This window comes from Podarcis cretensis (genome assembly GCF_951804945.1).
Source record: "Podarcis cretensis genome assembly, chromosome: 17".
NCBI classification, from domain to species: domain Eukaryota; kingdom Metazoa; phylum Chordata; class Lepidosauria; order Squamata; family Lacertidae; genus Podarcis; species Podarcis cretensis.
In genome coordinates, this window is record NC_137187.1 from 15285737 (window position 1) to 15311518 (window position 25782).

The 25782-nt window shown below is 47.6% G+C and overlaps 1 protein-coding gene across 4 annotated transcripts; it reads right to left on the reverse strand.

Moving 5' to 3' along the window:
* Positions 1-909: 909 nt before the first annotated feature.
* Positions 910-25448, reverse strand: RNF20 (ring finger protein 20). Of its 4 annotated transcripts, none has more exons than XM_079959238.1 (19): positions 25335-25448; positions 23276-23435; positions 22278-22695; positions 20341-20523; positions 19350-19468; positions 18455-18601; positions 17975-18052; positions 17757-17876; positions 16148-16327; positions 15296-15431; positions 12352-12473; positions 10645-11045; positions 8977-9094; positions 7033-7182; positions 5961-6173; positions 5449-5574; positions 3168-3308; positions 2348-2449; positions 910-1557 (listed from the first exon to the last, which is right to left on the reverse strand). In XM_079959238.1, exons 2-19 carry the CDS (start codon positions 23402-23404, stop codon positions 1381-1383), a joined length of 3060 nt encoding a protein of 1019 aa, XP_079815364.1. In that variant the 5' UTR covers positions 23405-23435; positions 25335-25448; the 3' UTR covers positions 910-1380. The 4 variants fall into 4 exon arrangements, with proteins under 4 accessions (XP_079815364.1, XP_079815365.1, XP_079815366.1 ...); XM_079959239.1 differs by lacking the exon at positions 25335-25448 and adding an exon at positions 24347-24368; XM_079959240.1 differs by lacking the exon at positions 25335-25448 and having other exon boundaries at positions 10645-10931; positions 22278-22425; positions 22528-22695.
* Positions 25449-25782: the final 334 nt, after the last annotated feature.

Genomic DNA, 25782 nt, shown 5'->3' on the forward strand with positions numbered 1-25782 from the left:
CTGCACCATCTCCCTATCTACACACACACACACACACAAACACACAAACACACACACGAGTGTGTATGTCAACATCCAGGGCTGTCAGGTAAACCAAGGATTCACTTCTGAATCTTTCCTCTTCTGGTGCAGCAAGGAATGCGCATTGGTTCAGAGACAGAGATGGGCCCATCACCTTCTGAAACCTCAAGCTCTGTTATGTGCACGGCACTGAAAATTCTTGCCTCGCTTCAGAAGGTCAGTTCAAGAAGGACACTGACAAACTGGAACGTGCCCAGAGGAGGGCAACCAAAATGGTCAAAGGCCTGGAAACAATGCCTTATGAGGAACAGCTAAGGGAGCTGGGCATGTTTAGCCTGGAGAAGAGGAGGTTAAGGGGTGATATGATAGCCATGTTCAAATATATAAAAGGATGTCACATAGAGGAGGGAGAAAGGTTGTTTTCTGCTGCTCCAGAGACAATGGTTCCAAACTACAAGAAAGAAGATTCCACCTAAACATTAGGAAGAACTTCCTGACAGTAAGAGCTGTTCGACAGTGGAATTTGCTGCCAAGGAGTGTGGTGGAGTCTCCTTCTTTGGAGGTCTTTAAGCAGAGGCTTGACAACCATATGTCAGGAGTGCTCTGATGGTGTTTCCTGCTTGGCAGGGGGTTGGACTCGATGGCCCTTGTGGTCTCTTCCAACTCTATGATTCTATGATTCTAGGATTAAGTCCAGTCTTAAGCCTGGGGTGGTTTCATTTCCATCATTCTTCTGCCCACACACAAGTGCCTGCCTACAGTAAGCCTTTAAAGGGTTACACCAAGTCACCTTGATGCAACCCCTACTGTGTGTGGGACCATAGAGACTCCACAAGCTTCTCAGTACACACAACTGCAAGCACGGACATACACAAAACAGTGAGACACTTTGACCGGGAAGAACAGTTTTCTCCTTTATTAGAAAGTAAAGGAACTTAAAGCGATGAGAAAGCTTGATGAAAACTACTTCCAAGCCGACTTCCCAGTTTTAAGGTTGTTGTTTGGTTTAAGCCACAGGCCAATTCACATCAAGGCCGAAAGCATACACCGTGTCTCCACAACAACCATCTATAACAGGCACAGGCAACAGCTGATGACTGGCTTGGTGGCTGGGCTGTGCCTAAAGGAAAAGCCAGTGGAGGGAGGGACCCCCTGAAGATTAAAAAAAACAAAAACCAAGAGTACAAAAAAATAATTAACAATAACCCAGCTGTACCCTCCAGCAAAAAAGGGATCTGCCATTACAAAAAGAAAAGAAAATCGGTGAAAGAGAGGGGCAGTAGCCAGCCTGCTGATGGGAAATGAATATGGTGGTTGGCAGCAAGAGAGGGCTCTCTGGCCTCCCGCAACTCGGAAGGCTCAGCCAATGTAGATGCGATGGAAGTCATTGGCCCCGAAGGCAGCGTTGCACTTGGGGCACTTGCGCTGCCGGGTGTCGTAGCGCGTTTTCACGCACTCAAAGCAGAAGACGTGGAAGCACTTGGTGAGCACAGCATCCTTCTTGCGCATGTTGCAGCAGGGGCAGGTCAGGCGGCCCTTGGGAAAGGAAGAGGCATGGTTTAAGGTACACCTGGCTGATGCCGAGGCAACAACAACAACAACAACAACAATAGTAATAATTCCTTTGTACGCCGCCCATCTGACTGAGTTTCCACAGCCACTCTGGGCAGCTTCCGACATATATAAAAACATAATTAAACATTAAACATTAAACATTAAGAAAATTCCCTGGTCCTGAATGGAATAACAGTGCCCCTAAAGGACCAGGTGCGCAGCCTGGGAGTCATTTTGAACTTGCAGCTCTCTGTGGAGACTCACACTGTCTACCAGCTCCACCTGGTACACTGGCTGAGACCCCACCTCCCTGCGCATTATCTCGCCAGAGTAGTACATGCCCTGGTTATCTCCCACTTGGACTACTGAAATACACTCCACGTGGGGCTACCTTTGAAGGTGACCTGGAAACTACAAGTAATCCAGAATGCGGCAGCTAGACTGGTGACTGGGAGCAGCCGCCAGGACCATATTGTTTACAACAGGGTGGGGAGCCTGTGGCTCTCCAGATGTTGGTAGGACGGCAACTCTTTCCTATCATCCCTGGGTCTGATGGGAGATGAGGGGGCGGAATCACATCTGGAAGGCCACCAGTTCCTCACCTCTGATTGCCCCAAAGTGTCAGAGGGTTCTCTCCTGCTATTAGCTCAAAACTGCTGCCATGTCCCAGCCACAGTCCCTTGGGCACTGCTAACTGGGGTCTACTTCCAATGCTAATCTGCCTCAGCCCAAATCCATCCTCCAAGGGGGACGTTAGCATCCCATTGTCTACCTTGTAATCTTTGATCTCCTCCATAAGGATCTCGTCGCAGTTGGGGACCATGTCAGGTTTCTTGGTAGTCTCCAGTTTCCTCCGCAGCCTCGAGATGTCTTCCTGCAGGGGAACATTAGCCAAATACATGTCATTAGGACCAGCACCTTCTCTCCTAAGAGCTGCAAAAGGCTCCCAAGTGTAAATTTGCAAGCTCTGTCCATTTTCCTTAAAAAAGTGGGGGGGGGCTTCTTCACAAGGGAGGACACATCACACACATTCAAAACATGCTGGTATGATACATGATTAGCTTAGATAATTTGGATGAGGCAGAGCAATGTGACCATGAAGCTCCGGCTTCAGGAAGTGAGGGATGTCAAATGTGCTTCCTAGAGGATTTGACTGGCCAGTTGGGAAGACATTGCTGGACAAAGGCAAGAGTCTTCAGTGCTCACTATAGCACATTTTTCAAATGCAAAGGTCCCCATTTTGATCCCTGGCATCTCCTGGCAGGACTGGGCATGTGCCCTGCCTGAATCCCAGGCAGCTGCCATCAGTATGTGTGGACAACGCTCTGCTGAGCAGACCGAGTGTCTGAGTCAACACATGGCAGCTTCCTACGTAGAGATTCTTCTTAAGTAGGGATTCACAACCAGCAGCGACCAGGGAGAAAAACAGTGATCGAAAACAGCTGAAGTTGAGCCATGGCGATGGAGGGCAACCATTCAGAGAAGGTGCAACCAAAGCACTGGCAGAGGGCAAGAGGCAGGAACTTTGAGTTAATATGAATGGAAGCAAAGGCAGATTGGGCACAAGGTAGCCAAAGCCGCCCGCCGGGTACCTGGGCTCGCTTGAAGTTGAACATGTCTTTCTCCTTGGTCACACTGTTCTCCACGATCTCATCCTGGAAGTCGTGCAGCTTCTTCTGCGCCAGCTCCAGCTGCGCCCGAAGGTCATCAGCCAGCTGGGCCGCATCCATAGCCTGAAGTGCAAAACAATGAAAGATCCTCTCTCTCTCTTTTTGGCCAGCTGCTGACCTTGCAGGGATGGAGAAAAGCAGCCCAGAGCGTCAACCTGTTGTTGCACTTCCCACTTTTAAAAGGCGTCTGCAGACCTTTTTGCTCACAGCTCCCTACTCAAAGGCAGCAAAGCTTTCAGGCTTTGCTTTGGCAAAATCTTCAAAGGGAAGATTTAAGAGTCAAAAGGGGGGGCGGGTCCTGGAGGGTAAAATCGAGCAGGTTATTATTCTGGCTGCACTAATGTGCGGCACAGAAATAGCCACAGATAAGGAGCCAAGAATAACCTGGATGGGTTAACAGAAGGCCTGAGGTCCTCCAGATATCACAGGACCAAATGCCTCCAGCTTCTCCAGCATGGCCAACGGGCAGGGAGGTGTGTCCCAGCAGGAACATTCTCATCTCCAGACTGTGCCCACATATACCAACCAAGGGCAGGTGACGGAGTAGCCAAAAACCAAACCTCATGCCTCTTTTTGTTGTTGTTTGGCTGGTGCAGCAGTGTCCATTCCCACCAGTGCCATTTCTTCAGGGGGAGGGAACCCTTCCAAGGGATTCTCATCACTATCATCATCAACCCCCTCCTCTCCTCCTGACCTCTGACCCCACTGCTTGCTCTGCTTCCCTGTTACTCTCCCATCACTTATCCCTCCCGGAAACCTCCGCCGAGCTAATTATTTTCATCTGGCTGCCCTGCTCGTTATCCCTTTGAAGTTCCACTCTTCCTTTCATCCGCTGCCCCTTTTGGTCTTCATCAAATCTCTCTGCAGCCACTAGTTTGGTGTGGTGTGTGGGGCTTTTTGCGAAAAACAAACAAACAAACAACTCCAGAGGGGTATGTATAATCTGTTTTTGTGTCCTAATTACGGCATTATTTGGGATTTCTCAGCGGCTTCCCCCTGGAGGGAGATCAAATAAAATAACCATCCCTTTGTATTAATGATGGGGCAAGCATTCAAAGGACTCACACAGCCACTGCAGCTCAGAGAGAAAGAAGCCGGTCGGCGTGTCTTCGTAACTACCTTCCAGGCACCAGGCAAACTGAGCCCCTGGCCCCCTTGGGCTTTTCACAGCGTTTCATCTGGCTTTGAGGATAACTGCTCCTCTGCTCAGCTTGCAGTTTGCTTTATTGGTTTCCTTCTGCCTATTGGGTGTTTTTATTATGTTCTTTTGCAGCCATGGGTTCCTGCTTTGTCTTACTTTATCGCTAGCTTTCTTAAATGTAAAGGGCGAGATACACTTTCTAATAAATAATGCTGCTTTTCATTTTACTTGTATTCCTTACAGCGATATTCTGCCTTTCCTCCAAAATAGCACAAGGCATTTAACATCGCAAACGGCCCTGTGGGTGGTGGGGGACCGGTCCAAGATTGAGCTTCATGAACAGCTCCGATGGGTTTTGGTGCAATAAGCATCATACTGACATGGTAAGCAACTTATACCTATTTGTTTCCATTAATTAATTTAAAAGCATTTCTAGACCACTCAACATTTTAAATATCTAAGTGACATACAAAAACACAACAGTACAGTGGTACCTCAGGTTAAGTACTTAATTCGTTCCGGAGGTCCGTACTTAACCTGAAACTGTTCTTAACCTGAAGCACCACTTTAGCTAATGGGGCCTCCTGCTGCTGCCGCGCCGCCGGAGCACGATTTCTGTTCTCATCCTGAAGCAAAGTTCTTAACCTGAAGCACTATTTCTGGGTTAGTGGAGTCTGTAACCTGAAGCGTATGTAACCCGAAGCATCTGTAACCCAAGGTACCACTGTACCATAAAAATAGAGATACAATATAAGAGCCACTAAAACAGCTATTACAAAAGCAGAAATGCCAGAATAACAGGGTCCAATCTTATGGGTCAGAGAAAGCCTGGGCAAAAAGATGTGTCTTCACATGACATCTATGAAAACACACCTTCTTGGATAAGGCTTCTCATATGGAATAGGAAGGGCATTCCACAATGCAAGGGCAATGATGGATAATGCCTGGTTTTGAGTCACTGCCCTACGATATTCCGCAGGTTGTGGGGCCCCAACCCCCCCCCCCGATGATCTCAGTAATCTTACAGGCCTACACAGGCGCAGGCAGTCTTTTCGAGCTTACCTTTCGCTTGTTCATTTCCAGGGCCTGGGTTCGCAAGCCCAGCTCCTTTTCTCCTGTGCCAATGTTGCTCTGCAGGAGATGCTCTTTCTCCTCTAGCTTGCGTACAACTTGCAACTGGGCATCCACCTTGAAGAGGTAAGAACAGAGAATCACAGAATTGCAGAGTTGGAAGGGGCCCTGAGGATCATCTACTCTGACCCCCTCCAAATGCAGGAATATGCAGCTGTACCATACAGGGGTCGAACCTGCAACCTCTGCATCATGCAGAAGATATTAAAAAACAAATTTAAGGAACCAGAGAAAGAGGGGGAAGGAAGTCAAAATTTGGAAATGTTAAATTGACTGTAAAACTAATGAAATGTATAAATTTGGAAAATATGGGGGGGGGGGACCCTAAAAGAAAACCTTGCTTTTTCTTGAAGGCGACAGGTGAAGTATTCAGGAAACTGAATTCTGAACCCCAGGCATTGAGCCCTTTGCTCCTCCTGTCCAACTCCCCTTTCCCCACTCACCTGTGTCTTCAAGGTGAGCACCTGGTCTGCCAGCTCCTCCTTCTCTTCTTTCAGCAGCTTGTGGATCTGGTTGGATTTGATGCGCTCCGACATGAGCTTGAAGTTGGCGTCGTCCTTCTCTCTCAGCTGCTGCATCAGGCGGATGTTCTGTTCCTGCATGTCCTCAAAGGCCTGGCCCGTCACATCCATTTCGGAGAGCAGCGCCTCCTCTTCCTGGAAGAACAGCAGAGCAACCAATGGGGAAACGAGGCTGTACTTTCAACCCTTCCCTTTCCACCGGGGGGGGGGGTGTTCTCCTGAACTCCCATCAGCCCCAGGAAGCATGGCCACAGACATATTTATGAGTTCCTCTTTGAAATTTACAAGAAAGGAAGAAAACAAGCATTTAAAAAAAAATGGGTGAAAGATCTGGAGATAAATACACAGGGCAGAGTTTGGGGCTGGACTGGCAATAAAACAGGGGAAAATATTAGTAAGCAATAAATCTAAGAGATCATTACCACAAAACCTGACACCAATTGTCTTTGACCCCTCATAAACTGAAACACGTATAGTCTGGCTCATGTTTACTGTGGGAGATGTGGTATATCGCACACATTTTCTATTCATATTTTCAGGAAACATAACAAGATAACTTTTTTTTTACTGCAATCATACTTTGGACTATATAAAAGCAAATCACATAGTTGGAACCGCCCCCCCCCCAAAAAAAAAAAATCCAATAAATTATCTAGAAGAGTAGAGAGTACAGATGTAGAAGTGGTAACTAAACTCCTGACTGCAGCTAAAAGATTGATTTTAATGTATTAGGGTTTTTTAAAAAAGCAAAATGGTTTTGTAGAATCTGTCAGATGGCGATAACGTATAAACTTGCCATGTACAACCAAAGGACAATGTATTGTGTGAACACAGATTTATAAAGATGGGCAAGGGCTCTTTTTTGGTTTTTTGTACTGCAAATTTACCGCAAAGATAGAAGACTATATTCACTATTTTATTTTGAAAAATAAAAACTCGTTGTTTTTATCTCTTCCTATTTTTATACAGAAACTTTCTCTCTAACGCTCCTCACCTGCTTAGCCATGGCGAGTTTCTTCTGCAGGTATTCTATCTGTTCCTCCACAGCCCGGATCTTCCGAAGCGCGTCCTCGTCTGCCATTTTTTTGCTCTCTTTCTTCTCCTTGTCCTCCAGTTCCTTCACCCTCTGCCTCAGCTCCTCCAACTGGCAAGAAGTAGGTCAGGAAAAGGAGGTTGGGTTGAAAAAAATAATAAGTATATACACAAAGTATCAAATGTGGTGACAGTAATAATAATACAACAAAACAGCAACACCACAAACTGGCTTATAATTATAAAACCAAACTTACTAGAATAATAGCTAGAATAGAGATAGACTTGTAACAATTCAAACAACAGAACCATTTATCCAGTCTGTATAATGGTTACTGCACATGTAACTTGTTATATTTATCCACTCCATGCTTACAGTATCTCCAGGCTTTGTCTTGCACATGGTACCTTAGTATGTTTGTTGTTCTATTCTAGCTATTATTCTAGTAAATTTGGTTTTATACTTATACAGTTTGTGGTGTTGTTGTTTTGTTGAAAAAATAATAACCAGGAAAGGGATTTTTAAAAAGGCCACAAAAAAACTACTACCATCCTTTGGACATCACCTCCCGGAGGAAATTTGTCTAGGGTACATGCGGTTTTCAAGGAATTAAACTTTGGTGGGGCATCAAGTTTTCCCCAGGTCCACAATGCAGCTTTAAGGCAGAGCGCTACCCTCCACAGAACCCTTTGCGTTTCGCAAAAAGTGGGGAGGACTTTGCAGCAATGGACCTTAAGTAGGGGGACGGACTTGTGGCCGTCCAAATGGATGCTGCTGGACTGCAACTCCCATCAGCTCCTGTCAACATGACCACTGGTGGTGGAAGCTGCAATATCTGGAGGTCACTGCTTCCCCAGCCCTGCCTTCAAAAGTCTATGGAGGAAATGTCCAAGTGCTGTCCCAGGTTACTATGCTGCTTTAGGATGCACTGAGAGCCTAAGAAGCCCCATGAGGAACGGGAGAACAGAATATAAACACCGATTGGGTGGATGGGAGGTTGCCTGCTCTTGATGGGGTTACACTCTCTCCGAAGGAGAAGGTACGTGGGTTGGGGGTCTGGATCCTTTGCTGTTGCCTCAGTGGTGTGAAGTGCCTTTGGCTGGTGACCCAGCTATACCCCTATCTAGACAGGGATAGCCTTACTGTCATCTATGCTTTGGTAACCTCTAGGTTAAGTTATTGCAATGCATTATATGTAGGGCTGCCTCTGAAGACAACTTGGAACTTCAGCTGGTGCAGAATTTAGCGGCCAGGTTGCTCACCGGAGCCAGACAGTTTGAGCATATTACACCGATCCTGGCCCAATTCCACTGGCTGTCCATTAGTTTCCAGGCCCAACTCAAAGTGGTGGTTTTGTCCCACAAAACCTTCAAAGGCTCACAATACCTCAAGGACTGCCTCTTTCCATATGAACCTACTTGTGACCCTGAAATCATAACCTGAGGCCCTTCTTCGTGTGCCCCCTCCACGAGAGGTTCGGAGGATGGCAACACAAGAAGGGGCCTTTTCTTCAGTTCGTGGCTCCATGTTTGTGGAAATCTCCCCAGGGAAGTTTGCCTGGTGCTTTCATGATACGTCTTTAGGTGCCAGGCAAAAACATTCCTCTTCCAACAGGCCATGGGCTGGATGACATTCTATGTCTTTTTAATTGTGTTTGTTGGAGGGGGCGGTGAGGGGTTTGTTTCGTTCTTGTCCAGGGGGCCACATATTGAGGATCTAGATAGCCCTTGCGGTCCCTTCCAGTTCCACAGTTCCAGAAAGACTTGCTTTTATTATGCATTTTGTGTTTTTGTTTTGTATTTTGATGCTGTGAACTGCTGCCCTGAGCTATTCAGACAAAAGGTAGGTGGCATGCAAATTCGATAAGTAAAATAAAATAAATTGGGCAATGGCAGGCACAATTACCTCAGCTTTGGCCTTCTTCTCTGCAGCCATCAGTTGGACTTTGTCTCTCTGCTCCTTTGGGGCTGAGCGGTACATATCCAAAAGCAATTTCATTTCCTTCTGGCTTTCTTGAGCCTTCCTGAATATATTGAAAAAGGAAAGTGAGAATGCAGCTAAGGCCAAACAGCAAAAGATATGGTCTACTTCAAATCAAGAACTGCTTCCTGCCATCTCATTGTGGGACTCTGAGTAGGCATGTATTGGGTGCAAAATAGGGAAACTTCAATCCAAATGTGTTTTGTATCTTTGAACGAGAACAATTCAGTTCTTGAGCTGGGCGATCTATGGTCAGAACTGGATGCTCACAATTTTTCTGGCAAAAGGTGTTTAAGGAGATAACAGAAATCGCTGGGTTGAAGCTGACCGAAAGTCCAGAGGTAGCATTACTATCAATTTACGACGGGGTGGAAGGATCACAGGCTATGAAGGACTTGTTCACAAATTTATTGACAGCTGCACGAATTACGATAGCTAGGAAGTGGAAGGGGCAAGCAGAATATAAAATGTAAGAATGGTATAAAGAGGTGTGGGATATAGCTGTTAATGATAAATTAACATGTGTGATTAAGGTAAGACGGGGAATATGCAAGAAAAATGATTTTGTGGAGATATGGAGGGTGTTTGTTGAATTTGTACTGTTAAAATGGAAAGAGATCAAACCATCACAAGAGGTGTTGAATTTTGGGAGGTTGGATAGCTACAATGGAATGGTCTCGGTGGTGGGGTGAACATTTTTATTCTTATTTATTTATGATTATAACTTTGTCAGATAAAATAAAATAGAACTGGAATGCCCAGGAGGGAGTGTGCAAGAACTGTTTCTCAGTCACTGAGAGCTTCAAACAATGACAGGCCCAATGGCCCAGAGAAGAGAGATTGCAACCACCCAGGCCGGCACATTAAACAATGGGGGATACCTTTTCGCGAATCCTAAGAGGGAGACAATCACTATGTATGTGATGGTTCTTGTCCTTGAACTGGATAAGAAAGCTCACTTGGCCTCATGTGCTGCACACATCCACACAGCCCAAAGGCTAGTGCTGACAGCTGAGAAACAGCCCCAGAGGGCTCCTAGCAAATCCATGAACATCATCTGGCTTACTACCAGCGGAAACTTAACCATGCCTACTCAGGAGCGCATCCTACTGACTTAAATGGGGCTCACTCCCAAGCAAGCGGGGTTAGGATTGCAGCTTTGTTATGTAAGTTCATGAAATTTGGAACAGGCTAGCTAGGCACAACAGCCGCACCACAATTCAGAGCCTTGCTGCCACCTGTTGAGATCCAGATATGTCGGACGCCGGAAACAGCCACACCAACAGAACAGAACAGTTGTACCTTGGATCTCAAATGCCTTGGCTCCCGAACAAACTGGCTCCCAAAATATTGAAACCTGGGAGTGAGTGTTCTGGTTTACAAACGTTCTTTTGGAACCCAGCATCCGACGCGGCTTCCGATTGGCTTCAGGAGTTTCCTGCAGCCAATCCGAAGCCGCGCTTTGGTTTCTGAACGTTCTGGAAGTTGAGCAGACTTCCAGAACGGATTCTGGAAGGTACAACTGTACACCAACAATACTTGGCAACTGCCAAAAGGATCCAACCATCAAAGAGCAAGCTGCGCCCATCTTACTTTAGATCCGCCTTCAGCTGCTTGACCAACTCGGCTTCCTTCTTCCTGCCGTCGTCATGCTTCCCCTTGTCCTTGTCTTTACTGGACTCTCTCTCCTTCTCAGACTCCTTCTGCTTCTGCCGCTCCCTCTCTTTCTCCTTCTCCTTCTCCCGTTCCCGCTCCTTCTCTTTCTCTTTTTCCTTCTCCCGCTCCCGCTCCTTCTCCCGCCGCTCCCGCTCCCGCTCCTCTTCGTCCCGTTTTGCTTTGCTCTCCAGCGCGTCCTCGGCAGGGCCCTTGGAGGCAGAGCCCTGGGAAGAAGAAGAAGGGTCGTCGGGGTCCTGCTTGATCTCCAGCGGCTCCTCCTTGGGGTCCTCGGTGCTGGACTGGGAGTGCAGGAGGGCGCTCCCGCTGCGGGAACGGGTCTGCAGAACAGCGGGACATGCGTACGCATGAGAACATGCAAAAGCTGCCTTCTGTCGCCGGTTCATCCAATGCGGTGCTGTCTACTCTGATTGGCAGCCGCCACCCAGGATTTCGGATAGGGGCATTCCCAGCCCGACTTGGAGATGCCAGGACTTGGGACCTTTTGCATGCAACACAGGTGGTCTATACCTATAAGCTATGACCCCTCCCCCCAAAAACTTACATGGAATACTTTCCCATCAGGGTTGTTTATGGACTTCTCTTGCCCTTGGACTTGACTGGAAAGACAAGGACAGCCTTGACACCCTTGCTCTGGCACACCCAGGACAGAGCTTTGAGAACAGGGTGGGAGCACAATGTGCTTTTGGAGTGATTGTGTGCTGAGCACAAATATAATTTTTAAAGTGCCCATATGGATTGTTTTTCTTTGTGTTCTCTCTCTCTTATGCTATCAGTAGGTTTGGCTTTCTCTACCACACTCATTATTGTTCAATAGTTTAGCACGACCTCTTAATAATAATAATAATTTTTTAAAAAAAATTATACCCCACCCATCTGGCTAGGTTGCCCCAGCCACTTTAGTCGGCTTCCAGCACATATAGAAACATAATGAAATATCAAACATTAATAGTAACTATCTGATCCAATAGAAAAAAGTCACAATAAACCTTAAATAAACAACTTATATCAAATAAAGCAATATTCAATAATGCATTAGACTCTAATAGCAAAGAATAAAACTATGATGAAGAATGATAAATTACAATAAATAATTGCTAATCAATAATCAATAAAACAGCAAATCACAATGCATAAAATAGCGCAAAACATATTTATATAAAACTATGTACCATATTTTTCTGTGTATAAGACTAGTTTTTTTCCCTAAAAAATAATGTCAAGAATTAGGGGGCGTCTTATACATGGATACATCTCCCCCTTTTTTCTTAAATCCGAGACGCCCAAAATAGGAGGTGTCCTATACATGGGGGCGTCTTATAGACGAAAAATACAGTATATAAGAAGCCTTCAAGATTAATCAATGAAAGCCCTTTTTAGCAACTTGAAAAAGAACACCCTGATTACTCATGTAGAGAGAGAGTGTGTGCATATAGGTATAGAAATATATAGATATACAGTATAATGCATGCTCGCAAAAACTGCTGAGGGTAAGCTCCATTGAAAAAGAGGCATTGCCCCCTTTTCTGTCACTCACATATGCTATTTTTTAAAAACCGCCCTAAAAAGACACCGTCTCACTTCCCGCCTTCTTAGTTGTCTCATCGGCTTCTCCACCTCCCTTACCTTGCTCAGATCAGACTGTGCCTCCCGCAGCTTCCGCTTGTATCTCAGGACCTCCCCTTTCAGCTGGTGGTTGTGGTTCTGGAGGCTGCTGATGAGGTGCCGCATCTCCCGATTGATAGGACCTGCGTGAAGACCATCACATGGAAAGAGCCAAGATATGGTAAGATCTTCCAGCTCTTCTAGATCGGTTGCAAAAGAACCTGAGAAGGGGCCTTCCTTTCAGGAGATTTTCCCCCAGCTGGTCCAGTCTAAGGAAGGGGAACCTCAGGATCAAGTGTGGCCCTCCAGGCCTTTCTATCTGGCCCTTGGCACTCTCCTCAGACCACACTCCCTCTCCCTCTAAGCTACATCTCTCACCAGTTCCTGGACAGAGGACAGGGAGGGGCGTGTGAGTATACGTGCAGAAACTGAGGTCCAGCGCCGAGGGCCTTCTGGCAGTCCCCTCACTGCGAGAAGCCAAGTTACAGGGAACCAGGCAGAGGGCCTTCTCGGTAGTGGCACCCGCCCTGTGGAACATCCTCCCAACAGATGTCAAGGAAATAAACAACTACCTGACTTTTAGAAGACATCTGAAGGCAGCCCTGTTTAGGGGAGGGTTTTTAATGTTTCATGCATTACTGTATTTTAATATTTTGTTGGAATCTGCTCTGAGTGGCTGGGGAAGCCCAGCCAGATGGGCGAGGAATGAATGAATGAATGAATGAATGAATAAATAAATAAACAAACAAATAAATAAATAAATTATTATTAACTAACCTACTGTACAAAGGAAAAATTGTGTGTGTGTTTTTTGCTGTGAGCCACCCTGAGATCTTTGCAAGGAGGACGGCATGCAAACTTAATAAATAAATAAAACAAAACAAATAAGTAAAACAAACTAAAACAAAAAATGCATGTGTTGCTTTGCTCGCTTTTGTATTTGGCCCCACCCACCTGTGGCATACGGACCCCTAGAAATTTTCCCAGAAGGGAATGTGTTCCTCGGACCAAAAAAGGCCTTGACTGTCTCCAACCTAATGAAGGGCAATGACTGTACGGCATGGATGGACTCCAACTGCCATCAAGCCCAGCTACAATCCAGGAGACAGAAGCTGGAGCCCAACAATATCTGAAGGGTCACAGGTACTCTGTCCCTGATGTACAGTCGTCAGAGCAGCCAAGAATGAGACCCTGCAGAAGACACCAAAATGCATGGAATCTCGCTTCCCAGTTACTCAGCCGCCCTACAACTTAGATGTATTGATTCATTCCATGTATAACCAGTCCCTTCCTTTTTTCCTTAAAAGCAGTGTTTATCAAACTTGGGTCTCCAGCTTTTTTGGGGGGGGGGGTTAAATATTTTTCAAATTTATACGTTTCATTAGTTTCACAACCAATCTAACATTTCCAAATTTTGACTTCCTTCCCCCTTTCTGCGGTTCCTTAAATTATTTTTTTTAATATCTTCTGCATATCCAAGTTCATTTAACTTGCTCGTTTGTTTATCTACCGTAAATATACACAAGCTGTTTACAATTTATCTGTAAATATTCAATAAGCTATTTCCACTCTTTTATAAAAAGTTTGTTATCTTGATTTCCTATTCTTCCGGTATTTCTGCATATTCCATAAGCTTTTGTATCCATTCTTCTTTTTCTGGGACTTCTGCTTCTTTACACTTTGGGGCAAGTAACATTCTTGCCACTGCAGTAGCATACATATACAATTTAGGTAGCTCTGTCCCTAATAATTCTCAAAAGAAATCTCTAGCTAGCAGAACCATTGGTCACGGCCGATGGGAGTTGTAGTCCAACAACAGCTAAAGACCCAGGTTTGAGAAACATGGCTTTAAAAGACAAAACTCAGACTATCAGAGGTCTGCAGCAGCTGTATTTCAAAATCTGCAACCGTACAGCATTTACCGTAGTTTTCGCTCCATAAGACACACTTTTTTCCCTCCTAAAAAGTAAGGGAAATGTGAGTGCGTCTTATGGAGCAAATAGCGCTGCGCAGAGAGGGAGAGCTGCGCAGCGCCCCTTCAGCGAAGCACCTCTCCTGTGAAGCGGGAGGAGGAATGGAGCCCCACTTGCTGTCCTGGCTTCTGCCTTAGCCGTGCGCAGCCTCTTCCGGGCAGGGGGAGTCTTCATCCCACTGCCCTGAAGAGGCTTCGCACGGCTATCCCAGAAGCCAGATCCCTCTTGCTGTTCCGGCTTCTGGGATTCAGAATATTTTTTTTCTTGTTTTCCTCCTCTAAAAACCAGGTGTGCCTTATGGTCTGGTGCGTCTAATAGCGCGAAAAATACGGGATTTTGAGACCTTGTGGTCGCGGTGGCCCAAGACAGGGAAAACTAAGGCAGAGAGCTCTCAGGCAAGCTCCTGACGAGAAAAGGGGGATCCCTGATTAGCCACATGCTCAGGGCTTACCTGAAAGATCACGAAGGTTTTAAGACAAGAGGACTTACTGTACTTTTCCGTGTATAAGACGCCCCTGTGTATAAGACCACCCCTATTTTGGGGGACTCAAAGAAAATGGGGGGAGATGGCACAGAGTTGTTAAGCTTTTTTTGCGGAGGATTGCCAAAAGTCGCCCACTCGCCCGCGTCGCAAAATCCGCCTCCTATCGCCGGCAGAAGCTGCCAATCACCCGCCCAACTGCCAGACGATCACCATCCATTGACGTAGCAACCAATGACACGCACAATATCCGCTGACAGCCGTGGCAGCAACCAATCAAACGTCCACCCTGTGCACTACAACCCCCACTTTTTAGCATGATTTTTAAAGAAAAGAACATAGTCTTATACACGGAACAGTACGGTAATACCCAAGAGATGCACAGTGCTCAGATTATCTGCACAGGTGAGGCTAACCTGGCTGCAGCTCAGCTACTGTGGATGTTTCCCCAAGAGAGGTGCCCAACAAGGAAAACCCGAGTGCCTCTGTGCACAACCCGACTTCAAGTCACCTGCTTGTTCGTTAGCGGCAAGCGTCTGCTCAAACTCTATCCGCAACATCTCGTACTCCTTGCGGACCTGAGCAAGGGTGTCTTCGAGCTGAATGACCTCTGTTCGCAGTTTCTTGTGCAGGCTGACTTCATCCCGCTGGTGAGAAAGAGAAAGGCAGATTTCAGCCTCAATGTCTCTGACTGCAGCAGCAGCCCCCTCTTGCTGCGGGATGAGAAGATGCTGAGAGAAAGGGCTGCAGACCCTCTTCTTATGCTGTGCATGTTGGGTTAAGGACCCAACAACAGCAGCTCGTTCTCCTCCAGCTTCCCTCTTCTTAATAATTCCTGAACATCCACAGACCCTTGCTTCGAGGGAGGACGGGTGTGTCACTGTAAGCGGTCGGAGTGATTCAGTATCGCACTAAGCTCCTGCAGCCAACCAGAAGCCGCGGAAACCCCATAGCACGTTCGGGTTCCAAAGAACATTTGCAAACCGGAACACTTACTTCCGGGTTTGCGGCGTTCGGGAGCCAAACCGTCTGAGTACCATGGCGTTTGGGATGCAAGGTACGACTGAAATCCGAAAAGGGTTTCCATTCTTCTACAAACACCTCATTGTTAGAGTCTCTTTGTCATATAATAATAATAATAAACCTTTATTGTCACTACACCACCTGTGTGCAGGGAAATTAAACGAGCCCCCTACCCCCAACACATACGCTCAGTCTTGTTCACACTCTGTGTGATTGTCAGAAGTCAATTGCACCCCTATTTTTTTTGTCCAGCAGTGAGTTTAGTGCGGGTGCCAACTGCCATGATCCACCCCAGGGAAAGTGAGAGGAAAGAAAGGAAACAAGGGGAGGAAGCCGTTACCTCAATGAGCTCCACCTGGCGCTGGTGGGTACCCCGGGTGCCGTGAAGAAGCGTTCGGGCCTCATCTAGCTGAGATTTCAGTTGCAGGCTCTCGTTGTACAAAACAGAGAACTGGGACTGCATGCAGCGGTACTCTGGGGTTTCCTTCACCACCTCCTCCACTGCCCGCCTCAGGTCCACCTGGGCAGGGGGCCACAGAACAGGGGTTGGGGAGGCAAAAGAGAAAATGGTGCCCCGTGACACACGGCAGAAACAAAAACTGCACTCAACACTATGCAGAAGGGCGGAGGGAATTCCAAATGTCTGCAGTGTGCTTAATCGGCCAGAAAGTGGCAGCACTGCATCAAAAATCGTTCTACACTTGCAAGGAAACACTCGCTTCATAAGGGAGGGGTGTGGAATCTATGGATTTTGAAACACAGCGTGTTGATTTCAAACAAGCAGCTTCTGAGGAGCCAGGGCAATAAAACAAAGAGAGGCACGGTTTTACAGACCTCACCCAAACTGTATCCAAGTCATGCGTAAAGCATGTTATCTTGAAAAAGAAATTCATGAAAGGATCTGCTGAACCCCACCTATGGAGATCACTTAATGCAGATCTTGTGGGGGGCCGGATTATTATTTTTTTTGGGGGGGGGGATGAACAAATTCCTATGCCCTGCAAATAACCCAGAGATGCATTTTAAATAAAAGGACACATTCTACTCACTTAAAAACAAGCTGATTCCCGGACCATCCGCAGGCCGGATTGAGAAGGCGATTGGGCCAAATCCGGCCCCCGGGCCTTAGATTGCCTACCCATGACTTAATTCGTACCTTTCCTCCTTCCAATGAGCTAAAAAGCTGGGATGGGGAGCCTGTTGCCCTCCAGAGGTTCTCAGACACCAAATCCCATCAGCTTCAGCCTGCATAGTCAATGCTTAGAGCTGATTGATGTTGTAGTCCAGCAGCAGCACACACACACACACACACACCACCTTTAGGCTAGAGAGCTCCACTGGCATGGCTGAAGCATCACTCGACATACAACATTTACCTGTCCTAATCAAGAAGCCACCTGGACTGAAACAGGTGATGCTGCCCCTTGTGATGAGCCACCAGAACTGCAATAGGGAGCATCTTCCTGGGACAGTGGAATGTTCTAAGGCTTGGGACTAGCCCAGGGGTCAGCAACCTTTTTCAGCCGTGGGGCGGTCCACCGTCCCTCAGACCATGTGGGGGGCTGGACTATATTGGGGGGGAATGAACGAATTCCTATGCCCCACAAATAACCCAGAGATGCATTTTAAATAAAAGGACACATTCTACTCATGTAAAAATACGCTGATTCCCAGATCGTCAGCAGGCCGGATTGAGAAGGCGATTGGGCCGCATCCAGCCCCCGGGCCTTAGGTTGCCTGCCCCTGGACTAGCCTCACCCACGCAGGCTGCCAGGAAGTACTAGAAACGGCTTCCATCATCATCATCATTATTATTATCACCATCCTGCCTTTTTAATTGTTAATTAAATTTTAATTTTAGAGTCTGCAAGAATAAAGAGTGCCGGAGGGGGTGGGGGAGGTATTCCTTGACTATCAGAAACATGGAAAATGCTTTCCATCCCTGGTACCTTCAACTTGTCGTTCTGCGTGGTCACTTCCTCAAGATCCTGACGCAACTTATCAAGCTCGCTCAGGCGGTTCTGGGCAAGCTCCTTGTTTTCCTCGAGTTCAGCATTCATCTCCTCAAACTGCAAAAGAGGGAAAGGGAAAGGAGCCAGTTGCTGAAAGCCTCATTCGCACCACTGCTACTTCTATCCATGCCCGTGTGCAAAGTCTCAAGGTTTACCTTCCGAGAGTTGATTGTGATTGTACCCCCATACAGGCTGCTTCCAGCTCCATACACCTTGTACCCTTTTGAGTTCACCTGCAAAAGACACACTAGTTTTATTTTCAACGTGCAATTTCTTAAGCACCGAGAGCCGCGTTGGAGACAATGGTCCCAAACAAGAGGGATACAAATATAAAAATAAAATAAGGACAACGCTCGCTAGGTGTTTCCTCCTTCCGACAATTAACAGTGGAAGCCCCCATACACTGAGTCAGGTCATTGATCCATCTAGTTCAGGACGGTCTGCACTGACTGGCAGTAGCTCTCCAGGGTTTCGGCCAGGGGTCTCCCCTGGCCACACCTAGAGATGCTGAGGATTGAACCCGGACCAATCCTGTGTGCAAGGCATAGATGCTCCACCATGGAGCTACGGCCCCTGCCCACACCTTCCAGGGCTGCTACAACCCTGGAGCTGTTCCCAGGGGTGCTGAGTCTCACCCGCTCCAAGACATCTGCCAGGTGCCTGTTCAGCCTCTGCTCCCGCTTGCGGATCTTGTCGATGTCCCACTGCAGGTCGTCAATCATGGTCTCCAGCACAGACACGCGAGACTCCGCCATCTCCACTTTCCTTTGCAATTTAGCAAACTGCAGGCAAAGAAACAGGGGCAAAGAGGAGAACGAGAAAGCGCAAGAAACGGTTTTTATCGTAGCTCAGAGAGCAACTGACTGCCTGGACCAGTGATGGCCAAACTTGGCCCTCCATCTGTTTTGGGACTACAACTCCCATCATCCCTAGCCAACAGGACCAGTGGTCAGGGATGATGGGAATTGTAGTTCTGAAACAGCTGGAGGGCCAGGTTTGGCCATCGCTGGCCTCAACTTAACTTCCCACACGCTGAGGCAAGCAGATGTTCTCCTCCCTCTTCCCAGAAGCCTCAGTGCTTCCCTTCGACTCCACATAGAAAGAAAATGCAGTGGACAGAATGGAGAGTTGCTGCGGTGGCTTATGTGCTCCTCGCTAGACAGCCTTGGGCAAGTTACACTCTCTCCGCCTAAAAGCCTCAGGGGGGCAGCATCAGTTTACCTGGCCATGGCATTTCCTTGGTCCAGTTAACCCACACACCCAACTCACACACACACACATACACACACACATCTCTACATGCTGAAACCCTGCAACTTTGTCAGCCGCATTTTTTTTTGCTACCCGATTTACAGCACTGCAGATAATAATAATAATAATAATAATAATAATAATAATAATAATAATAATTTATTTGTACCCCACCCATCTGGCTGGGTTTCCCCAGCCACTATGGGCGGCTTCCAACAAAGATCAAAAATACACTAAGATGTCACACATTAAAAACTTCCCTGATCCTCTCCTTGTTACCTCCTGAGACATGGTGCGATGCTTTTCCTGGAGTAAATCAGCCAGTTCTTGCAGTCGCTTGTTCTCGTTTGCCAGGTAGGAGTTCAGCTCCTGGAGAGCCTCTTCCATCAGAGAAACATCTGAGGGAAGAAAGGCTTTTGGAATGCTACTATAAAAAAACTTCAGAAGCTAGCAGGCCTAGGAGTATTCTGTGCAAAACTCAGCACTGACTATGCAAACTCAGCATCCTTAGAATCTTGGCGGGTTTTGTTTCTCAAAGCAAGCTTTTGCCCTCATGGTTAATGACAGATTTCAAAAGTGTGGGAAGCAAGACCCAGTGATCTCGCATCAGATTTGTGGGGCGGAATTCAACATAGCACTCGGGAGATTGTTCTGTCAGCTCAAGCTTTTCTGTCTGCCCAGTGGAACAATATCTGCTTTCCTCACCTCACACATCGTTCTCCAGAGTCTATTTGGGGATGGCAGAGGACACATGGGGAAAGGCAGGGGGAGGCTTGCATTGACTTCTACTAATGGAACCAGGCAGCTGAATCCAGCCCCCAAGGTTCAAGGTTTCATCATCCTGCTATTGTTCCTTCATGCTCAGATGTGGAGGCATAGCAGAGGTGGCCACAGAAATACTGCGGAAATGTAGAGAGAAGGGTTCTGCACTGAAAAAAGCAAGCAAGCAGCAGCAGACCCACTAAGAACAGGGTTAGCTCTCAACAGCATCTACCACTCTCATCAAACCATACAATAAGGAACACCTGATGAAACTAATCACGAGGAAAGAGGGGCGGCTACCAGTCTGGCTTGCTGGCCAAACCTCCAGGAACTAAAAGACTAGGCCCCTGTCCCGAGGAGCATACAATCTAAAATTTGACACAAGGAGAACCACAACAGTGGTAGCATTTGGCTATTGTGAGACTCATTTTCTTCCAAGTTATTTATTAACTGCTTTTGAGAACGAAGCCCTCAAAAACGATATATATATTTCGGGAGAATCCCATACCTCCGCTGTTCAGCTTCTGGGAGAGCGCATCCACCCTCTCCTGGAGCTTATCGTACATGGTCACAATCTGCATGACGACCCGGCGAGAAGACTCGACGCGCTCCTGCAACTGAGATTCCATTTCCTCGCTGGTGCTGCTGGCCAGCGTAGCCAGGAAAGAGAAGGCCGGCTCAAAGATCTCTCCTAGGAAATGATAAGAAATAATGCCCAGCCATGAAAGGACACAGCTTTGCACTCCTTGTTGTTGTTAAAAAAATTAAATTTGTATACTGCCCTATACCCGTGGGTCTCAGCGTGGTTCACAAGATAAAATCACAATATAAAAACACAAAATACATAAACAAAATAAAAACAAAAGCAACCCAATAACCCCCTCCCAATACATTTTAACAGGGCATTTGATGTCAACCACCCAAAGGCCTTGAAACCTAAATGGGGCAGTTATCATCCCCACCTCCCTGAGCTCATAACCATCTGATTTGTAAAGAGCTACCTGACAGAAGGGACACGGGTGGCGCTGTGGGTTAAACCACAGAGCCTAGGGCTTGCCAATCAGAAGGTTGGCAGTTCGAATCCCTGCGACGGGGTGAGCTCCCGTTGCTCGGTCCCTGCTCCTGCCAACCTAGCAGTTTGAAAGCACATCAAAGTGCAAGTAGATAAATAGGTACCGCTCTGGCGGGAAGGTAAACGGCGTTTCTGTGCGCTGCTCTGGTTTGCCAGAAGCGGCTTAGTCATGCTGGCCACATGACCTGGAAGCTGTACGCTGGCTCCCTCAGCCAATGAAGCGAGATGAGCACCGCAACCCCAGAGTCGTCCACGACTGGACCTAATGGTCAGGGGTCCCTTTACCTTTACCTTTTACCTGACAGGAGGAAGCAGCAGCAGCAAATATTTCCCACTGCTTTCCTGTTGTATTGAATGAATGCCAGATGCAAATAAAACATTGGGCAAGCTTCCAGTGTTTGTGTACTAAATACAAATAAAATAAACATACTGTGTCACTCTCTAGGGCAGAGTTAGGGAACTTCGAGCCCAGAGGGCTAAATGCAGCCCTCCAGAACTCTCTCTTCGGCCAGGCCAGACCACCAACCAGCCTGTTATCCCACTTGAGTGCTTTTGCCTGGCTGGAAGGTGTCCTTAGACCAGAGACAACGCCTCTTTCTCGCCTGGAGTGAGACTGGAGAGATGTGGGAATCTCTGGCATTTGCAGGCAATAATGCAACCTACAAGCAGAGACATCACCTTGCCAACAAAGGTCCATATAGTTAAAGCTATGGTTTTCCCAGTAGTGATGTATGGAAGTGAGAGCTGGACCATCAAGAAGGCTGACCACCGAAGAATTGATGCTTTTGAATTATGGTGCTGGAGGAGACTCTTGAGAGTCCCATGGACTGCAAGAAGATCAAACTTATCCATTCTTAAGGAAATCAGCCCTGAGTGCTCACTGGAAGGACAGATCGTGAAGCTGAGGCTCCAATACTTTGGCCACCTCATGAGAAGAGAAGACTCCCTGGAAAAGACCCTGATGTTGGGAAAGATGGAGGGCAGAAGGAGAAAGGGACGGCAGAGGACGAGATGGTTGGACAGTGTTCTCGACGCCGCCAGCATGAGTTTGACCAAACTGCGGGAGGCAGTGGAAGACGGGAGTGCCTGGTGTCCTCTGGTCCATGGGGTCACGAAGAGTCGGACACGACTAAATGACTAAACAACAACAACCTTTCAGTGGGAGAAGTCGAATTCATTGCGTCTTGCCCCACTCACCACAGGCCCACAAGGCAAAATGGCTCTAGGTTCTAGGGCATCAAGAAAACTTACATTTTCAGGGGTAAATTACACTATAGAGATTGCCAAGGTTTTCACAGGAGTTATTTCCAGTTCAGAATTTTCCACACCGGGAGAGAACATCAGCACTGCCGCTCTTAAGCCACCATTCTCACCTCTCTCCCGCTCTTCTTTGCGCTCCTGGTTACTGTCCGAATCAGGTTCCGGTTCCGGCACCACCAGAGCTTTCCGTTCCGACAGAAGGTCACCGAGGCCTTGGTCCAAGTCGTAGCGCTTCAAAATGATGCGAATGTTCTCGTCGAACTGAAGGGGAGGGGGAAGAAACACATAGCGCTCAATTTTCAAGGGGGTTGAGACAAGCAGCAGGAAAGGGAATGGGACTGAGAGAGGCAGACCCTGGCACACCTGGCTCCAGTAGCGATTGACAATCAGCAGCGAAGCGTCGTCCGTGGCCTGCCGCCTTTCCAGCTTCTCTATGTGCTCCCGCAACTCATCCTCGATAGCCTGCCGCTGGTCCAGCATCTCTGCCAGCTTCCGATTCTTGGTCTGGAGGGTGCGGATGTCCAGTTCTTCCTGAAATCACGCCAAGAGCAGTTACCACAATACTCAGGCTCAACTCAGGCCTAGTTCCCTCTGAGACAGTAGATTTGGCTGCAGAGGAATTGACAGCAGGAGACAACTGGCATAAGGCATTTTTTTCTTCCAGACCAGGAGAATGGTGAATTAAAAGACAATGGGGAATTAAAAGACAAGCTCATTCAAGTTGAGCACTGAAAATTAACATGGCAGGAAGAAAGGCTCCAGCTCTAGGCATGGTAGCTTTTGTTTGTTTTCAATGTGCAGAGATTTTTTTTTAAATTGGCTTGGATGACGGAGTAGCCAGTCAAGTAAAACAGGGTGGGCCTCTGGATACTGCTGGACTCCAACTCCCATCAGGCCCAGTCAGCATGGCTAGTGGGCAGTGAGTCCACCGGCCCTCACTTGCAGCCTGCAGCCCAAAAATAGGTTTGCGATTGCAAAAAGAACTAAGCCTCAGACCTCCCAGCTAGCAAACGGAGCTTATCCCACAGGAGCCGATGGGAACCCAAAAGTGGGAACTGGAATTCCATTCAGCATATTTGTTAAGAAAAGGAGAAGAGAAAGAGATACAAACCGTTGAGGAGACGCCACCAAGTTTAATGGTCTCCACTGTGGTTCCCGAGTCTTCGACACCCGCTTTCTTCTCCGGAGGTCCGGAGGGACTGGCCTCCGAAGCCACCCGTTTGTTCCCAATCCCAGACATGGTGGGACAGGACTGGAGGTGCCCCCCTCTCCTGAAAAAAAAAGAGAAAGCATTTTTTATATATAAAACAACAACAAGGTTTTCTTTCTATATTGTTCCACAGGAAGGATTCCTAACTAGCTGCACAAATCAAATTTGAAACAGTCTTCAAATTAGTAGCAGTAGTAGCAGTAGTAGTACCCTGCCCAGCTGACTGGGCTGCCTAGCCACTCTGCGCAGCTTCTAACAAATATAAAAACATGATTATTAACTGCAAACATTAAAAAAACTTCCCTAAACAGGGCTGCCTTCATGTGTCATCTAAAAGTTGTGTAGTTCTGTATCTCCTTGACATCTGATGGGAGAGTCTTCCACAAGGTGGGTGCCACCACTGAGAAGGCCCTCTGCATGGTTCCCTGTAACTTCACTTCTTGCAGTGAGAGAACCACCGGAAAGCCCTCAGAGCTGGACCTCAGTGTCTGGGCAGAACGATGGGGGTGGAAATATATAGTGGGCCAAAGCCATTTAGGGCTTGAAAGTTCAGCACCAACACTTTGAATTGTGCTCTGAAATGTACTGGGAGCCAGTGTAGGTCTGCTGCATCCGAAGTTTTGCTTTGAGACCAATCTGCTTCAGAGTAATTGACGCATCACTTTTTAAGTCTGTAAATTGAGCCTACAGAAACTTGTTCACTTAGTTCAATGGTGAGGAACCTGTGGGCCTCCAGATGTGGAAAGACGCCATCTCCCATCAGTCCCAGCCAGCACTGCTAACATTCAGGGATGATAGGAGCTGTAGTTTAACATCTGGAGGGCGGCAGGTTCCCTAACCTGTCTTTACTTCATTCTTTTGCCACTGCTTCTCTGCGGAAGCGGGACTTGCACTCTCCTGGGATCAGAGCCGTCTTTTTTAAAAAGCACACTGGAATCCAGAAATGCAATTATCAAATCTTTAAACACACACCCAGTGCAGGCTGAATAAAGTAGGGAAGTTTAGGGGCAATGGTAGCTCCGTAGCCTGCCCAGATGACCTCTACTCTGCCTGAAAACACAAACACAGAATGGGGAATAGAAATAGGGACATGGAAAGCAAGGGGACTGGAACAGATCCTGGCTGATGAAACAGAACTGCAGGATAGGGAACACAGTTCCACTCCCTGGACAGAAAAGTGCTTGAAAACATGGGCGCCTGATCATCAGAAGCAAAGGCCTTTATTTATTATTATTATTATTATTATTATTAAGAATAATAACGATGATAAATCTGCAACCCATCTCTGGGTAGACTCCCAACAAATTATTAAAAGCACAATAAAACATCCACCACTGAAAACTTCCCTTCAGATGCCTTCTAAAAGTCAAATCGTATGTTTGGCATCTGCTTGGCATCTGCTTGTTGGACAAAGCCTCAAAAACAAAAAAAACACCTAACCAAAGGCGAAGCTCGGAAAATTCCCGTAAAATCTATTAGAGTTTTCCAGATTTCACCCCCCACCCCCCAAAAAAGATTGAACAGTTGGCAGCCTCTACATCCTTTCTTCACCCCTTTTCTCCAAGCAAATCCTGTGACAAGGTGTGCAGTGTTTCCCAAAAATAAAGCCGTGTTCCCTTTTGGCGGGTGGGGGGCAGTCTGCACATGCCTTGGGGCACCCTCTCCAGGGCAGTGGGAAGTTTTGAAAGCCCAGAGTGGCCACGGTAGCACCCCAAAGGGCGAGCACCCAGAGGCCCCTGGCTGAGCCTGCCAACCCAAAGCACTGTCACCCACTCCCACCCCAGGCTCTGCTGCCTGCCAGCCAGAGCTGGAATGAAACCCACCCGGGCAAGGGAGCCCCCTCTGCCCCCGGCCTGCCCCCCAACCCCCAACGTCGCCCCGCCCCTCAGGAAACGAAAACGTCCCCCCCACCGGCTCCCCCCGGTCGTCGCAGGTGCGCCCATCCTCCCAGCACTCTCACCTGCAAACCCAGCCGAGCCTCCGGCCTCCGGCAGTTGCTCAACAGGAAGCAGCCCTTCGATGACGACAGCGGCGGCTCGGCCAATCCCGCCTGGCTCCTCCCACCCTTTCTTTCTTTCTTTCTCCGCCCGACTTCGGAAAGCGACAGCTGCCCTTAGCTAAAATGGCGGTCGCTCGTGGAACCGTAGCGCCAAAAAAACAGATTGACAAGACCGGTGCCTATATTCCGAGACTTTCTACAGAGAAAGGATGGGGGCGGGACGGAGGAGCAACTAGGCTTCTGCTTTTGACTGAGTGCGGGTTTAATCACGTTTTCTTGCAGGGCTACTCGGTGGCCACACTGGCTATATAAACTGCTCTCCGCCGTTGGAGGTAGTAATGCTTTTGAATGGCAGTTGCTGGGAATCCCAGGAGGGTTAACCTGTGCTCTGAAACCTGTTTTGCTGATT

Coding starts and splice junctions, on each gene's coding strand:
- RNF20 (XM_079959238.1), bottom strand. CDS start 23,404: ATGTCTGGGATTGGGAACAAACGGGTGGCTTCGGAGGCCAGTCCCTCC. Junction 17,877..17,974: donor TCACAATCAACTCTCGGAAG/GTAAACCTTGAG, acceptor CCTCTTTTGCAG/TTTGAGGAGATGAATGCTGA. Junction 11,046..12,351: donor CACAGTCTGATCTGAGCAAG/GTAAGGGAGGTG, acceptor GCTGTTCTGCAG/ACCCGTTCCCGCAGCGGGAG.